A 19,475-nucleotide genomic window follows, 5' to 3' on the forward strand; every position below is an offset into this window, starting at 1 on the left:
GCCAATGGATCAACAGAAATGTCTGACAATGTATAGTCTGCTGCAATATACAAGTTCCCCTGTAGGCAACCTTTTCTAAGTAATAATACTATTGTCCGGGTATATCAGCTAAGAAAATGTAGAGATTTTGTTCCCCCTCAGTTCGCCATCTTCGCATATTAATGTTCCTTTGTAATATTCAATAAATGTCTGGATCCAGTTTGTATTTACGCAGTGAAGTGTGCAGCAGTGCGCCGCTCCAACATAACTTGTTAGCTAAAATCAGAGCGGCTGTGTAAATATATCACAGAGTGCCGATTCATCACCAGTTGGGATTTAGAATGCAAAAAAAATCTTGCATTAATTATGCTTTATTTAAAATTAATAAGATATTATTGATAGCTAGCTATATTTACACAAACATCATGGCCTGTTGATCATATGACTGCGTCATTTATGTTGACATGTTCATTACATAAATGGCACCAGCACTGATGAATTCATACAGTATAGTTAGGCTACGGCACCAGGGTCTATGTCCTCAGATCAGAACATGGCAGGGTGTATTCTTGGCTTTGCAAGAGGGATGAAGTTAAAAGCTTTTTACTGTTAAGAGGTGATTTCTGCCCCCTCCATGAGGGATAGTTTGCTTTCAGGGAGGAAGTGGATGGGTTTCACATGCCTTGGGATATAAGACAGGATAAAATAGAAGCTGGCTCTTATCTCAATGTGTCCTTCCATTAAGAACATGACATTAAATCACTGTGAGCTTGAATGCTTCCTGCCTCGGGCCGACGGAGGACACATAGCTATTTCATGGGCACGCAAAGGACAAGTATAGCTCAGTCAGATACAATTTTGAAATGTGAATATTTCTATACAATGCTCATTACAGCTTCAAACAACATATGATTTTGGCGTGTGGTGCGTGGGTACAGAATAAAACCAACAAAGCTGCAGTGTGACCTGAAAGGGCGAGATGAATACAACATGATCTGAAATGTGAGGTTTGTGGAATCCACTACGGAGCCGACCCTCAAGAAATGTTTCAGAACAAAAACTGTCTTTTAAAAGGGAAAAACAAGAAGATGCCTTCAGGGCAATAACAAACCCACAGTTACTCAGCTTGGAGTACAATGGAGTTTTCAGAAAAGCTGTTTCAGGTCATATAGGCCATGCTACCAGGAACCCCTGGTAAAAAAAATCAATGAACACCACCACAGATCAAAGTATACTGTTATTCACCTCCTACACACGCTCATTAAAATACCTACCAAAAATAGGCCTATAACTACATTGAATGATAACTCGACTGCAAAATCAAACAAAAGAGTACGAGAAACAAAAGGGTCCTCTTATTGGTACAGTACTAGCGTTACAGACAAACGCATCAGTTCTCTCCTAGACATTCTCAACAATGAGACCGAGATCCCTCTAACCAACAACCATGGCATCATCAGTGAGAGATTTCTTCGGGTGTTGTATCATGTTGTTGTTGACATATGGCTGAGGAGCGGTGAGGAGTTAACAGCAGCTGTCTCAAGTCTTCACCAGGTATACTGTCTGCCTCATTATCCTGTCCAAAACCCTGGCTTGAAATATGCACAAACCGTCTCTGCTCCTTGTAAACTGATGCCTGATGCCTCCACCCGTGTGACAGTTTTTAAATGTGTTTTTGTATTACTCTTCGTTGCATTGTAGCCAGCACCCTTGAGGCCTACTCTGATCATTCATCAATTCAGTTCAAACTCGCAGTGAGTGATTTTATATGAAAAGGAGGATACGGTAGGTAAAGGGGGGAAACAGGCTGCCACAAGGAGATAAACCATAAAACAGATAAGCAGTCAAGAAATTGCAAGTTGGAACATTTGTAGACTGCAAATTGACCGCAAGAAGCCCAAACAGATATGTTTGACTAAAACATAATAATTTCAAACCTTGTTCACATTTGTATACGATCTCGCATCTCTCTATTATGCATGGGAATACTTGGTAACAGATTTCTTAAATTAAAATCACTTTGAGCTGATTTCCTGGTGTTTTTACAGTCTTTTATGTCCAACAATGAAAAGAAAATATATACTGTATATTATTTTTCTCAGACTTTGGGTATCAAACTCAACCCCCAGTTGGGTAACCCTGCTATAAAACCCAGTAATATTAAAATGAATTCAACAGTTGACATAAAACTGAGACAAAATCCATGAGAAAACAAAAGGATATAGGAGCAACCTGGGATTTGGTTCTACGTGAATAATGTATACCAAAGAAATTGTGTTTATAACATAGTGCTCAGCTATGCATCAATCTTCATACTTCCACATTAATCAAAACCTGGTAGTAGATATTGTATAACTAATTAATAATGGAAGGCTCTTCAAGTATAATTTAAATAAGAAACACTTCACTTATCAAAATGAATATCAGCTGCATTGATCAAATAACCACGTGTATCGGACGTGTGAGGGAGAAAGTGACAGTTAAGCAGCACAGTGACGTGCATCACATATAATAGAAGCACTAATCCAATAAGGTGGATCAATAGCTACCATGGACCGAATACAGAAACTGCTTGGTCCACCAGGATGGAGTGTATTATGGCTGTGTCTCAATTATTTCTATCACAACTTGTCCTACAGCACTGTTCTGCCCTGTTCTCTCCCACTGAATTCGCCCTATGGATCAACAGAGGACATGTTTGAACAGCCGACCCACGGGCCTCAGATGAGGAGGCTTAAGAAACAGTGAAAGACCATCAGGCTGACTTTTGGTGGTCACTTGGGACTGGGCATGCAGCTAGGGCAAGATTAAAGGCACACTGGCTGTGTCCGGAATGGCACTCTATTTCATATGTAGTGCACTCCTTTTGACCAGGGTCCATAGGGCTTAGATCAAAAGTATATAGGTAATATGGTGCCATTTTGGATGGACACTGGTAGTCTGACTGAGATTGTGTACTGCATTAGGTACGTAATAGGTTGCCATTGGAACCAGCTCACTGCTTAGCTCAGCAGAATCTCTATTAGTTCAGTAACACTGTCCGTCCTCACTGAAGGATGAAGTCTTGCTCGCTGCACTTTAACTACAAATTTCCAAGCCTCCTATATAAAATGCCCAAATATTAACACCATGTGAAACCTTTAGGTTTCTTGCTCATTGAAAATCATTACTGTGAACAGAATAGCAAACAGAGGTCAATTAACATAGATGAACCTTACACTATGTTACTCCCTACTCCCTACTGAGCTGTTATTTTAATGCCAAAACTACTATAAAATAGCTTTAGGTCATCCAACTCAATAGAATAGAAATAACACTGCAATAGGCCGTCCTATGATTTTATACAGAGATTTACTGTGGAACCCCACTCTATCAAAATACCATTTGTTTGAGATAGTCAAATATAGATTTCAGCAATGCACCCATAAATCAACATGACATGTTTTTCGATAATAATATTGAATTCTCTTCGACTGAATAAAAGATGTGGGCTCTCTTTTTAGCTGACACACCTGTAACTACATGGAGGCTTATGGCCAGATTCAGTCAGAGACCTGCCTTAGCGGTGTTTGCACAGTAGCCTTTGATACTGCCCCCCACCCATGGCTTGTTCCGAAAACACATGGGGTATATGCTACAGTGTAAATACTACATTGCATGGTGGATTGAAGTGAGCCCTTGAGAGGACCTTTGTACCTGGTTAATTTTCTATTTCTGTGAATTTCTGATAAATGGACCACTTTCAACCTCTCCAATCAGCAATCTTTTGTTCTTAGGTACAAGAAACACATTCTGTTCATGCCAATTAAACACAGCGTTGCTAAGAAAGGTTTTTCATGAAGCTGTGAACATTTTTACAGGAAGTAAGTGTGTGTGTGTGTGCCTCTGTATTTAGACGACATGGTCAAATCAATATGGTAAACACTTGTGCTATTGAAAACAAACGCAATGGCAAATGAGTCGAACAAAATGATTTCCCCCACTAAATGTAGAAGGAAAACATAGCTGTACCAATTCTGATAAAATCATAATTGGTAAACCATAAACCACCCGAAAGATTCACATTAGCAAACTATTCCAAAATCATATGTAGCTAAAAGGCCCTCTCACCAAGTCCGTTATTTATACACTTAAAATAAATATGAGCACGTCTTGTTTATGACGCAGTTCGCACCCTTTGCAAAATATCATCCTGTCGCAGTCTGTCAAATATTTATTCGGAACAGGTTAGATTGCTGTGTCTTTTCGTGGGCGAAAATAAGCTGTTGAACAATAGAAATTGTTATCTGGGACACTGCCACTGACAGGTCTGTGGGTTCATTGTGTGAATTAATTAAATGCATCTGCCCATTTATGTTTGCAATGTATAAGTGCAGCAATTTATTAATTTAGTCAATGTATGAATTTAGCCAATGTGATTACATCACATCAGAGCAACTTGTCACTCTTGCCATTCAAACTTCCCCACCGGTTCATTGCCAACGCTGTAGCTTATTTTATAGCCACTCAGAAAGCAAGAGGATCGATCGATGTTTCTCTCCTTGAAAGGCCTTGGTCTATTAGTTTTAAAATATCGCTCAAAATAAGATATATACAGTACCAGTCAAAAGTTTGGACACACCTACTCATTCAAGTTTTTTTCAATTTGTACTATGTTCTACATTGTAGAATAATAGCGAAGACATCAAAACTATGAAATAATACATATGGAATCATGTAGTAACCAACAACAAAACAAGTGTTAAACAAATCTAAATATATTTTATATTTGAGATTCTTCAAAGTAGCCACCCTTTGCCTTGATGACAGCTTTGCACACTCCTGGCATTCTCTCAGCCAGCTTCAACTGGAATGCTTTTCCAACAGTCTTGAAGGAGTTCCCACATATACTAAGCACTTGTTGGCTGCTTTTCCTTCACTCTGCGGTCCAACTCATCCCAAACAAATGATAGTCCCACTAAGCACAAACCAGATGGGATGGCGTATCGCTGCAGAATGCTGTGGTAGCCATGCTGGTTAAGTGTGCCTTGAATTCTAAATAAATCACAGACAGTGTCACCAGCAAAGCACCCCATCACACCTCCTCCTCCATGCTTCACGGTGGAAACCACACACGCAGAGATCATCCGTTCACCTACTCTTTTTCTCACAAAGACACGGACAAAAAATCGCAACGCAGTTGGTGACAAAAGCCAGTAAAAATGAACAGAACATTTAAGATTTGTTAAAAACTGACCAGTTCTGTTTATTTTTGCAGACAAGGTTGGTGTAACAGTATAACTTCAGTACGTCCCCTCGCCCCGATACCGGCGCGAACCAGGGACCCTCTGCACACATCAACAACAGTCACCCACGAAGCGTCGTTACCCATCGCTCCACAAAAGCCGCGGCCCTTGCAGAGCAAGGGGCAACACTACATCTAGGTTTCAGAGCAAGTGACGTAGCTGATTGAAACGCTACTAGCGCGTACCCGCTAACTAGCTAGCCATTTCACATCCGTTACATTGGCATAATCAAGACTCAACATTTAACTGAAATAAATTCTAGATCTTGAAGCTAAAACCTGAAACCACTCATATACTGTATGTTGTGTATCAAATCATTTATCTGTGGGGTTACAATTTTAATTCTATGTCTCATTTTGAATTAGAATAATTTCACTCTAAGGCTGTGTTTACACAGGCAGCCCAAATCTGTCACGCCCTGATCTGTTTCACCTGTCCTTGTGATTGTTTCCACCCCCTCCAGGTGTCGCTTATTTTCCCCAGTGTATTTATTCCTGTGTTTCCTGTCTCTCTGTGCCAGTACGTCTTGTATGTTTCCAAGTGAACCAGCGGTTTTCCCATTCCCCTGCTTTTTGCATTCTCCTTTTTGCAGTCCTCCCAGTTTTGACCCTTGCTTGTTTCTGGACTTTGTACCCGCCTGCCTGACCATTCTGCCTCCCTTGATCACGAGCCTGTCTGCCACTCTGTACCTCCTGGACTCTGATCTGGTGTTGACCTTTTTTCCTGTCTACAACCATTCTCTTGCCTACCCCTTTGGATTAAAAAACATTGTAAGACTCCAACCATCTGCCACCTGTGTCTGCATTTGGGTCTCGCCTTGTTCCTTGATAGAATCTGGTCTTTAGACCTATCACATCAAATCTTTTTCCATCAGATCTTTTTCAGAGCTGCTCTAATTGGCCAAAAGACCAATTAGTGAGAAAAAAAAGTTCAGAATTGGGCTGCCTAATTCAAAATTGTAACGCCACAGGTAACTTTCTAAATGGACATAAAGAATTCACGCAAATTAGGCAATGGTATTAACTTGTACGTTGACCAAGGAAGATTGGCAAATGGGTACTAGGGTACATTGTGTTAAATGGCTGCTTTGAATGAATTACTTTTGAAGAAAGTAGGATTATTTCACACTTAGAAAGAGAAAAATATGCATGTGATAAAGGGAACAACTTTGTGATTCTGTGGACGCAGTTAAATTTACACAAATGTTTTTCTAAATATACTTTATATAAAGGCTACGGATAAACTAGAGGCTAAACCCCCACTTATAGCTTGTGTTGAATGTCGTTTTAGAACTACGCTGAACAAAAATATAAACACAACATGTAAAGTGTTGCTTACATGTTTCAGAAATGTTCCATACGCACAAAAGGCTTACTTGTCTCAAATTGTGTGCACAAATTTGTTTACATCCCTCTTAGTGAGCATTTATTATTTGCCACAACCTGACAGTTGTGGTATATCAAGACGCTGAATAAACAGCATGATTACACAGGTGCACCTTGTGCTGGGGACAATAAAAGGCCACTAAAATGTGCAGTTGTCACACAAATGCTGTCTGCAGGAATGTCCAGATTATTGAATGTTAATTTCTCTACCATAAGCCGTTTTAGAGAATTTTGCAGTTTGTCCAACCAGCCTCAAACACAGACCACGTTTATGGCGTCGTGTGGGCAACGCTGTGAACGGAGTGCCCCATGGTGGCGGTGGGGGTTATGGTATTGGCATGCATAAGCTACAGTCAATGACCACAATTGCATTTTATCGATGACAATTTGAAAGCACAGAGATACGGTGACGAGAGGCCCATTTTTTTTAAGGTATCTGTATTCCCAGTCATGTGAAATCCATAGTTTAGGACCTAATTAATATATTTCAATTGACTGATTTCCTTATGAACTGTAACTTCGTAGAATCTTTGAAATTGTTGTGTTTATATTTTTGTTCAGTATAAAACAACACTTTGCCAAATGTTTTTTTTTCTCTTTACTATGACACACAACTCAATTTACCAGTAACCATTTCTCACTACACAGAGAAGATAACTGGGGCTTGGACAGATGGGCTTGGACAGAGAGACATGAACAAAGACCATGATCTCGTCCACAGAGCCAACGCTGCAGCGTCTGTACTGCATGACGTAAAGATGTCATACAAGCACAAGGTTACAAGCTGCAAGCACATCAGACCATGCTTTAATTATTCCCAAGATGGGCCACAATTCTCAAGCTCCCCAGAAAGTATTCCCCCTACCAGTCATCAAGTATCTGTCCTTCTCCATGATGCTCCGCTCTCATCCCCATCCTGTCACTGTCTGTTAACACTACATACTGTCAAATGCTTTCTGGAAGTCAAGCACTTCGTTCTGTTATACTGCAACTGCATCCAGGAAAGGTTGTAGATAGATACACTTATAAAAGCTGCTCTCCAATCCATAGTAGACCCTGGTCAATGGGCCCTGGTCAAAAGTAGTGCACTATAAAAGGAAATAGGCTGCCATTTGGGACACACACCTGGTTCTAGAATGAAGAGGTGTTGCTGGTCAAGACCACCGATTGAATGTGTTGACTGAGATGGATGAACGTATTCGCTGTGGATTGTACATGATTTAGCACTGCGACCAAGGGGCCACCTCACCCTGTCCTGATTGCTCTCCCCTACCTCCGATAAAGAATGAAAAAACTTCAGCATCCTTTATTATAGATGAGCCCATCATGACATTAGAATTGGGGAATGGAATTCAAAACAATGCTTTTGGGGGGGACCAATGCCTACATTGATTTTCCTCCGGAATTTCCCAAGTTGTCAGTGAGAGTGAGATAAAGAGCTCATCACTCAGTCACACCATCTGGGGTGTAATTTAAGCTAGTTGTCCACTGAAAACACTTTCTCCTCAAGCCAAATAGCTATATTTGTCATGTTTTGTCTTTGATCTTCATGTCTTGTCCCTGTGCTTCCCTCTGCTGGTTATTAGGTTCTTTCCCTCTTTCTTTTCCTCTCTCTCCTCCTCCCTCTCTCCCTCCCCCGCTCTCTCTCTCTATCGTTCCGTTCCTGCTCCCAGCTGTTTCTCTTTCTCCTAACGACCTCATTTACTCTTTCACACCTGTCCCCTATTTTGCCCTCTGATTTGAGTCCCTATTTCTCCCTCTGTTTTCTGCTTCTGTCTTTGTCGGATTCTTGTTTGATGTTTGCTGTTCTGTGTCCTTGTTCCGCTCTATCGTGTTTTTGCCTTCATCAGATGCTGCGTGTGAGCAGGTGTCTAGTGGTCGCGTCTCCAGTCGTTCATCTCTACTGACGAGAGGATTTCAGTTTTCCTGTTTTGTTTTTACCTTAGATATATCAGGAGTATCGTTTTTGTCTAAGACTGGAATAAAGACTCTGTTTCTATTTCGTCGCTTTTGGGTCCTCCTTCATCAGCATAACAATATTAGAGCAGGATAATCATGCACATTGTCACATAAAGAGAAAAGCACAGGGGTGAGAGTAGTAGACACACTTTTATGGCTGTACTGTACGCTCATACAAAGAAAATAATTCATCAATTGAAGTGGATGCATGTATTCTTGTATTTAATCATCTTGATGCACAGAAAGACATGAGTCATAAAATAAGGGCCTAAACAGCAACTCCAGGCAGTAGCTGCTAGCTAGCTGGTCTAACAGAGCAAGGGGGCTGTGTGTTTATTACCACCATCATCACTGTTTATCACTTTTGAATGTACAGCCATTTGGTTTCATTTAAATGTAATTCTGGGCACTGAACTGCACATGTTGACAGCCAGATTCTGATGATTCATTCTAGAACAGAATGGCAGTTGGAAATATCACAGCCCCCTACTATCTCAGAGTGAAAACAACAGATTTGACCTTCGTCTCTTTTCATCAATGCCCGGCTACACTGCTGAATAAAAACATAAATATTCTATAAAAAATAAGTAGAGTAGAGGCAATTTCAGACCAAGGTCTTAATTTTTCATTTTTTTGTGTGTCGGATATTGGTCCAACTGTGTCAATCATATTCAGGGCAGCTAACAGAGAAAGGCACAATGAGCACCCTGGTTCAGAGGTGAACTGGTCTATAAAGCAATTTGATGAGTCTCCATGTCAAATGTTTATTGCAAAGCTCTTGGAGACTTACCCAAAGACTCACAACTGTAATCGCTGCCAAAAGTGTTACTAACATGTATTGTCTTAGGGGGGTGAATACTTATTTAACCAATATATATGTGTTTATTTTTTATAACTGTTAGAGTATTTTGTGTAGATCATTGACCAAAAATGACAAATAAATCAATTTTAATCCCACTTTGGAACACAACGACATTTGAAAAAGGTTAAGGGGTGTGAATACTTTCTGAAGGCACTGTACATTGTGCGGTTCTCTCGAACACAGTGATTGCTGTCAGCTCTACAGTCCTGCTGGATGCTCAGGCAGCCAGTCTACAGGTCTTGCATGACCCAACCTTGGCTGTATACCAAATGGCACCCTATTGCCTTTATAGTGCACTACTTTTGACTAGAACCCTATTGGCTTATAAATGGAATAAAGTGCCATTTGGTACATATGTTAGTAACACTTTTGGCAGCGATTACAGCTGTGAGTCTTTTTGGGTAAGTCTCCAAGTGCTGTATTGTACCACGTGTATGGTACAATATTTGCCCATTATTCTTTTTAAAGCTCTGTCAAGTTGGTTGTTGATCATTGCTAGAAAGCCATTTTCAAGTCTTTCAACAGATTTAAGCCAATTTAAGTCAAAACTAGCTAGGCCACTCAGGAACATTTAATGTCGTCTTGATAAGCAACTCCAGTGTAGATGTGGCTTGTGTATTAGGTTGTTGTCCTGCTGAAAATGAGTTCGTCTCCCAGTGTCTGTTGGAATGAAGACATCCACATTTATCTGTATGATTTTGCCAGTGCTTAGATGTATTCCGTTTCTTTTAACCTAAAAAACTCCCTAGTCTTTGCCGATGACAAGCATACCCAGAACACGATGCAGCCACCACCATGCTTGAAAATTTGAAGAGTGGTACTCAGTGATGTGTTGTTTGCTCTAAACATAATGCTGTGTATTCAGAACAAAGTTAATTGCTTTGCCACATTTTTTTGTAGTATTACTTATGCGCCGTGTTGCAAACAGGATGCATGTTTTGGAAAATATTTGTATTCTGTACAAGCTTCATTCTTTTCGCTGTCATTTAGGTTAGTATTGTGGAGTAACTACAATGTTGTTGATCCATCCTCAATGTTCTCCTATCACAACCACTCTAACTGTTTTAAAGTCACCATTGGCCTCATGGTGAAACCCCTGAGCAGTTTCCTTCCTTTCCGGCAACCGAGTTAGGAAGGACACCTGTATCTTTGTAGTGACTGGGTGTATTGATACACCATCCAAAGCCTATTTAATAACTTCACCATGCTCAAAGGGATATTCAGCATATTATTTTTTAATATTTTATTTTCACACACATCTACCAAATCGGTGGCCTTCTTTGTGAGGCATTTAAAAACCTCCCTGGTCTTTGTAGTTAAATCTGTGCTTGAAATTCCCTACTCGATTGAGGGACCTTACAAATATTGTATGTGTGGGGTACAAAGAAGGGGTAGTCATTAAAAAAAAACTCGGTGGCCTTCTTTGTGAGGCATTTAAAAACCTCCCTGGTCTTTGTAGTTAAATCTGTGCTTGAAATTCCCTACTCGATTGAGGGACCTTACAAATATTGTATGTGTGGGGTACAAAGAAGGGGTAGTCATAAAATAAAACTGGATAACCACTATTATTGAACACAGAATTAATCCTTCCGATTTATTATGTGATATGTTAAGCACATTTGTACTCCTGAACTTATTTCAGGCATGCCATAACAAAGGGGTTGAATACTTGACTCAAGACATTTCAGCTTTTCATTTTTTTAAGTTACGTTTTCTTCAAAAATCATTCCACTGGGGTATTCTATCTAGATCAGTGACACAAATCCTAAATGTAATCAATTCCGGCTGTAACACAACAAAATGTGGAAAAAGCCAATGCGTGTGAATACTTTCCTAAAGACAATATGTTTTAAAACACACCTCTGGAGGAGGACTAAATGCATTTACGTTGCCGCATGGCCGGTTGGTTCTGCACTGACTATTGATTCAGAGCCAAGGGATGATAAGGCTGCACAGAATAATGCAAAGATTGTGATATACCAGACAGCTTTCTTATCCAGTCTTCATTGCAATAACTAGGCTTGCTTAATATTAACAGCTAAATAGTACTCACTTCTAACCTAAAAGATACACATAAATCATGTTTCAGGTGACATTAAATAATCAATTCTAAATGAATGAGGTAGATTAAGGATTTATACAAAGGGAATGTACAGTCAGGTCCAAAATTATTGGCACCCTTGATAAAGATGAGGGGAAAAAAGACTATAAAATAGATACTGAGCTATATTTATTTGATATATACATACATACAATTTCTCAGACAAAGTAATTACTATTTTTAATCAAGGGTGCCAATAATGTTGAACCTGACTGTATATTCCATAATTTAATTGGAAACACAACACTGTGCTTTGTTGCACACTAATTCAATGAAAATGAATGCAGGACTTCTTGGTTAGTTAATTTGCCCGTCCTTCATTCATCCATGGGTAGAGGGAAAAGGGTGTGATTTGGGATGTTACCTAATACTACACCTCTGAGATTATATCTCACTTTGATAATGATGCCAACGTGATTTATGGTCAGCATGGTATCCAGCCATCACCAACTCGTTACAATGTCAAATCTGCTGATCTCTGAATCATTCTCCGACAGTTACCAATCAATCCTCATCATGGCAAGTGACATCATCTATCTATATCTATCTATATAGCTTGTATCCAGAAATGGATAAACACCATCATTCATATGATCATGATTATCTATTGAACACATCGTTTTCACAATCTTCACCAAAACACACCATTCTCCATACTGATCAGGCAAGACCCCTGATCAATCCCATGCTAATGGCTTGCAAACATAGAATCACAAATAAAACACATTTTCAAAGGAGCGTTACAACATTTATTCAAACGTGCTGTATTCCACATGAAATCAGCATGGTATATAGGATAATATATATTATACTGTAGCTTCATTGTTCTATATAGCATGCTGATTTCATATTATTTGATTCACATATGAAATCATATTGTATGTAGCCTACTTCAGCCCTGATAGATGGAGATCAGAACACTATCCCATCCTTGTGTGTGTTGAGGCAAGATTGGAATTGTGAATCCTTTTAAAAGTTTCCCCAGGGCAGCGTGCACTGGGCTTGCTTAGAGTAGTGTTGTACAGGCGAAACCTCCGTTCATGACCCCCTCGCGTGATTTTAGTTTGTGGTGAATAGTGCTGTTGCTGTTCCACAACTCCATTGATCCTTAAGAGCTTTAATCTGTTGAGTGGTGGCACCGGGGGGGTAAGGTCCGAGTGCTTCAAAGGCTACCGTGATGGTGCTGGTTGGTTAATAGAATCAACCTTGTGAAGATATGTGCGTGCAACACCTGTTTTGACCTCCATCAGAATATTGTGACACACGTTTGGAAGAGGCAAGAAGGGAGGTCTCTTCATATTAGGGTACTGAAGTAGGCCTCTACCAAATACATAGGCTTAGTCACAAATAGCACCCAATTCCCTTTATGGGCCTTGTCAAATGTAGTGCACTATAAAGGGAATAGGGTGCCATTTTAGTGCACTATAAAAAAAAGGATGCAATTTGAGACACATCCAGTCATCCACTAGCTTTCCAGACTAAGCTGCAAAATAATTCAAGCACAATCACTGTAGCCCTGACTGGTCTATGGTTTTGTGCCATTGAGCGAAATGATCTCATATCAACTCAATTGGTTTTGCCCATCAGGAATGCAAATCAAAGCACAATGTATGCCTACATTACACTAGGAATAAAGACATTTAATCTTTTCAATAAGCATTAGCTGACAAGCCAATGCAGAACTGGAGTCAGTGCACAACACCTGAAGCACATCTTATCTCTTGAAGCTAGGGGTCAGATTTTTTTTATTTTTTAAAATAACGTTCCCAAGGTAAACGGACTATTTCTCAGGTCCAGATCGCAGAATATGCATATAATTTCCAGATTAGGATAGAAAACACTCCAAAGATTCCAAAAATGTCAAAATGTTGTCTGTGAGTATAACAAAACTGATTCTGCAGGCGAAAACCTGAGAAAATCTATCCCGGAAGTGATATTTTCTTTTAAGAATCTGTGTTTCCTGGCAAGTCTTTCTTCCATTTAAAGGGGTATCAACCAGATTCCTTTTCCAATGGCTTCCTCGGGCTGTGATCAGGCTTTAGACATAATTTCAGGCTTTTATTTTGAAAAATGAACAAGATTTTTCGAAAGTAGTCAGGTGTCCTCTGAATAGTTCCTGCGCGCGAGAGGGGAGCTCTCCATTTTCTTTTTCTCTCTTATTGAATAGGTTACGGTCCGGTTGAAATATTATCGATTATGTTTGTTAAAAACAACCTGAGGGTTGATTATAAAAAACATTTGACATGTTTCTACGACCATTACGGATACTTTTTGGAATTTTCGTCGAACGGAACGAGGCTTTGGTTTTCTGAACATAACGTGCAACCCAAATGTTTTTTTTGTTATAAAAGTAATATTTATCGAACAAAAATAACATTTATTGTGTAACTGGGAGTCTCATGAGTGCAAACATCCGAAGATTATCAAAGGTAAGCGATTAATTTTATTAATTTTATGACTTTCGTGACCATGCTAATTTGGGGCTAGCTGTTCTAGCATTGATTGATACTCACAAAAGCTTGGATTTCTTTTCTGTAAAGTATATTTTCAAAATATGACACAATAGGTGGATTATCAACAAGCTAAGCTGTGTTTTGGTATATTTCACTTGTGATTGCATGATTAAAAATAATTTTTTGTAATATTTTGCACTCTGCAATTCAGCGGTTGTTTAGGAAAATTATCCCGTAAAAGGGATCCGTAGCGCAGAGAAGTTATTAACAGATCCCCAGTAGCCCATCGCACCCCAATGTGGAGGACAAGATCCCCATTAGCCTACTGCAGGGTTTCCCAAACACAGTCCTGCCCCCCCCCCCCCCTTGATGATATTGTAACCCTTTCCCTTCTTATATGAACATCCAATCATTTGCTCTAAATTTGCATTCATTTTAATTCATACTTACCATGTGTGTAAATTACTTTTGCATTAACTGCTCTCTAAATTGATAGCGGACGATGATTATGATCATTCTTGCGCCTGTTGCTTCTCACACAGCACATGATATTGCTGTCAAGCAAAGGCTATTCAACCAGTTCAATATAAGACACAGATAGTACGGGTAAAACGAATTACTGTATTGAGAAACTGTTTGAGGAGTCGGGGAGAAGACAGTATCCGGATTGTTGAAGAAAAGATAATGAGGACAGAACCGTACGTCCTTCTAGCGAAGGGATGACAAAAAATAACTCGTGTTACTGATCAAATGGTACTAATATGGTACTAATATTTTTGACAAAAAAAGTGTCAAACTCAAGCAGTCCTTCAGTTCATTTAGAGAAACTAGGCAAAACACAAGCAACATGAAGCTGATGTGTAAGTGCGCAAAAAAGAAACCGCACCTGTCAAGTTACTGGACCCAATGTTGGAGACAAGTAAAAAACACACAAATGATACCCAAATGATTTGGATATATTAGATCTCTTGTTTGGAACCTTACCTTTAGATGTCGTGCACGTTGTGCAATAAACAAGGAACACGAAGCCCAGGGAGAGGTAGCGTCCCTTCGTCATCGCACACATAATGTAGCTTCAGCTTCACTTTCCAGTGGATGCGCTGAACCGGGAGAAATTGCCCCGTTTTCACGCTGTTCTTGCAAGCCTTGACATGGTGCTGTCAGTAACAGGTTCCTATGTAATTATCATGGACCATGGGACAGTCACTCTATCCCGCTGCAAAGAACCTTGCGTTGACACACCAGACAACCGCATCTTTACTTCACTTTACTGTGTAACAACACACAGACGTTGTTGCGGGGTACTGCTCAGACTTTTCTAGCACCTCTCATGCCAAGCTGTATATGACAGACCGGTAAACCAATGGCGCTTCGCGGTGGGCGTGGAGGAGAGGAGAATGGCGGAAACGCCCAGAGAAAGCAGAGAGTTACGCAGTTGGACATACTGTGGCTGGTGTTATGTTAAAATCAGGGTCGAGTCTATTTGTCTTCCAACGACATCACTGTAGCCTTTCTGTAAATGATGAAGGAAGAAGAGTTCATTTTTTAAATATTTTTAGGGAGGTGGGGTTTATTTGAGTAAGGTCATTTTACCCCTATCAAATGAACAAAAGATGAAGATTAAAATTACACTCAAGGTTGATTATGCTCAAGGTTGGACTCTTGAATTTAGCATCCCTTACAAAAACAGGGTCCAGTTTTGAAAGTGCAGTAACTGCAGTCGACTGTGGTATTTTGGAAGATGTAATTGCAGAATAACTACAGTTATACTGCACTCTAACTGCAGTTATGCCGCAGTGTTCTGCAGTTATATTGCACTCTGACTGCAATATATTTTCTTATGGGATGGACCTCAATATTATGCACATTACCTAAAGGCCAATACATTTTTTTTAAAGATTGTATTATTTTCAGTGAGGAATAAGTATTTTTCCAAAACCTTGGATTTCCATCCTTGATTTTCATCAGTTTTACCACAGCATCCCATTAACTTTGGCAGGGGCAATTCCCTTTGAAGTGTATGCGTCACCTTGCCTATTAGATTATGGTTGATGTACCAGTACCTCTAAACGCATCGCCCTGCCTGCTTTATCCCACTCCACTTTTCTGGCTTCATATTGGATATCCCAAATTACTCTTCAAGGACAGCAAAGAATAACCCAGGAATTACTCAAATACTAATTTAAGATGTCCTCTGTGTTGCCATATCAAGCATGACAGACTCTATTCCATCACACTCTCACCTCTGCATGTCTGGTAAAAGTGACTCACAGAGAGAAGCATCATCAGAGGGCATCACAGGAAAAATATATATTTTTTTTGCAGGTCACACTGTCTGAAGAGGATAAGTAATAATTTTCACAAGAACACTTGCTCTGTGTGAGATCATAGCATCCTTATCCTTACGTATAACATAACATGATATATACACAAAAACTGTGATTACTTTATAATAACAGTAAAATTATTATTGAATCACAGAACACTTCAATGGCAGACCAAATTGACAAGAACAAATCTGCAAAGTGATTTTCTGTTTTTTATCTATGACATGTATTTAAATTGCAGCAATAGGCTGTTTTCTAAGAATAGTTCTTCACGTGCTTCTTTTTCAAAATGTACATTATACTGCATGTCACCCACCCATTAGTTGTGAAAGACATGTACACTGAACAAAAATATAAATGCAACATGAAACAATTTCAAAGATTTTACATACAGTTTTACATACAGTTCAATACAATTCAATCAGTAAACTGAAAACAATTCATTAGGCCCTAATCTATGGACTTCACATGACTGGGAATACAGATATGCATCTGTCGATCACAGATACTGTACCTTTAAAAAAAGGTCGGGCTGTGGATTAGAAAACCAGTCAGTATCTGGTGTGACTACCACTTTCCTCATGCAGCGCAACACATCTCCGTCTCACAGAGTTGATCAGACTGTTGATCGTGTTGTCCCACTCTTCTTCAATCGTTGTGCGAGGTTGCTGGATATTGTTGAAAACATCAATCCAGAGCATCCCAAACATGCTCAATGTATGACATGTCTGGTGAGTATGCAGGCCATGGAAGAACTGGGACATTTTCAGCTTCCTGGAATTATGTACAGATCCTTGTAACATGGGGGCAGTGCATTATCATGCAGAAACATGAGGTGATGGCGGCGGATGAATGGCACGACAATGGGCCTCAGGATCTTATCACGGTATCTCTGTGCATTCAAATTACCATTGATAAAATGCAATTGTGTTCATTGTCCGTAGCTTAGGCCTGCCCATACCATAACCCCATCGCCATCATGGGGCACTCTGTTCACAACATTGACATCAATAAACCGCTCACCCACATGACACCATCTGACATCTGTCAGTACAGTTGAAACAGGGATTCATCCGTGAAGAGCACACTTCGCCAGTGTTCCAGTGGTCAACAAAGGTGAGCATTTGCCCACTGAAGTTGGTTACGACACCAAACTGCAGTCAGGTAAAGACCCTGGTGAGAACGACGAACACGCACGCTGATGAGCTTCCTTGAGATGGTTTCTGACAGTTTGTGCAGAATATCTTTGGATGTGCAAACCCCCAGTTTGATCAGCTGTCCGGGTGCCTGGTCTCAGACAATCCCGCAGGTGAAGAAGCCGGATGTGGAGGTCCTGGGCTGGCGTGGTTACATGTTGTCTGCGGTTGTGAGGCCAGTTGGACGTACTGCCAAATTCTCTAAAATGACATTGGAGATGGCCTATGGTAGAGAAATTAACACTCAATTCTCTGGAAACAGCTCTGGTGAACATCCCTGCAGTCAGCATGCCAATTGCGCGCAACCTCAAAACTTGAGACATCTGTGGCATTGTGTTGTGTGACAAAACTGAACATTTTAAAGTGGTCTTTTATTGTCCCCAGCACAAGTTGCACCTGTGTAATTATCATGCTGTTTAATCAGCTTCTTGATTTACCACACCTGTCAGGTGGATGGATTATCTTGGCATTTGAGAGAAATATGTTTTTGTGTCTATGGAAAAATTCTGGGATCTTTTACTTCAGCTCATGAAACATGGGACCAACACTTTACATGTTGAGTTTATATTTTTGTTCAGTATATATTGTAAGTTACTGGGGTACTGTAAAAGCTTGAACAATATGGCTGTGCCTTTCCAACACTGAGTGAACTTAAACATCTTCTTGCCACTTGATGCTTCTTTGGTAAGAGAGGTGCAGTATGACATAATTTATTAAGCCAGACATGAGGGCTGGTTTCTTATCAACCAGTTCTTTCCCTGGAGGGTATTCATGTGCACATCTTTGATGCCGTTATGAATTGATTGAACATCTTTATATTTATTTATTTTCTGCACGCTATGGCCTGAGTGCAAGTCGAGGAGGCCTGAAAACTCAAGCAGAAAGGTCACTGTCACTTACTTTGTCCCAAATGGCACCCAGTTCACTATATAGTGCTTCCATGGGACTCTGGTCAAATGTAGTGCACTATATAGGGAATAGGGTGCCATTTGGGACACAAGACTGTCACTTTCATGTCAAAACTATTGAGTGGTTCGTAATGTGTAGCATCCTGCGGGGATCAACATTAATTTCTTCAAGGGAACATGCCGGAAATCCATAAACAAACCAGCAGTGAGTGTGTGATCGCTCGCCTGCCTGAAGGCTTTGTCTATTGGAAGATTACTGTAGGTGCCCACAGGGGAGGCCGTAACAGATGAGGTGACCCTCACATGCATACAGATGTGACACTGCTGTATGTGCATCGATTCTCAATGAGCGCCAGATACACTACATCATGTAAATGCTGTGCTTAGCAGGTAAATGGCCGCCATGCTAAAGAGACACTGATCGACGCTGGTCATCAGGTGGTTGTGGTTTTCTCCATGCACTGCTGAAAGTGACGGGTATTTCACACAAAAAAACAAGTACGTAGTGCTTTATCAATATTAAATGAAATTATCCTCTTAGGTACTTTTCAGAAAGATGTTGTATTATAACTTTAACTATGTAAAAAAATGGCAATATCAAAAAAGTTAATGTTTGTTTTCTTAAGTTGATTTATCTTTTACAAGGCACTATCTAAAATCAAGCAATAACAGGTTTTCTGTGAAGCAATCATTTTTGCTACTGTACATCCACCCACAATCTTCAGCCTACATTGTATGTGAAGTTGCCATGGGCACTGAATACATTGAACACCTTCTTGACCTCATGAAGACCTTTATATTACCAACATCGCTAATAGCGAGCTGGTTTATGTTCACCCATAGAGAATACACTTCAGCTGTTGATTGTGATTACTGTGTTGAGTAGATTTCATTAATCATACAATATGAAGAATTTTCTAATTGAGATAGACTGACTCATATCACGTGTACGTTCCAAATATCACCGTATTCTACTCCCTATAGCCTAAAAATGTGGACCTGAGTAGCACACAATATCAG

The 19,475-nt window shown here is 40.0% G+C and overlaps 1 protein-coding gene across 4 annotated transcripts in view; it reads right to left on the reverse strand.

Annotated features, from left to right (window-relative positions):
• LOC129826571 (netrin receptor UNC5D-like) overlaps window positions 1-15,359 on the reverse strand; it is a 326,296-nt gene extending 310,937 nt beyond the window's left edge. For 2 of the 4 annotated variants that reach the window (XM_055887464.1, XM_055887460.1), the window contains exon 1: window positions 15,009-15,359. In XM_055887464.1, coding sequence (XP_055743439.1) covers window positions 15,009-15,090 — 82 coding nt within the window. In that variant the 5' untranslated portion in view covers window positions 15,091-15,359. The remainder of the gene's footprint in view (window positions 1-15,008) is intronic. The other 2 variants (XM_055887462.1, XM_055887463.1) reach the window with 1 other exon arrangement.
• Between the last annotated feature and the right edge of the window lie 4,116 nt (window positions 15,360-19,475).

This window comes from Salvelinus fontinalis, chromosome 28 (genome assembly GCF_029448725.1).
Source record: "Salvelinus fontinalis isolate EN_2023a chromosome 28, ASM2944872v1, whole genome shotgun sequence".
In the NCBI taxonomy this organism is placed as follows: domain Eukaryota; kingdom Metazoa; phylum Chordata; class Actinopteri; order Salmoniformes; family Salmonidae; genus Salvelinus; species Salvelinus fontinalis.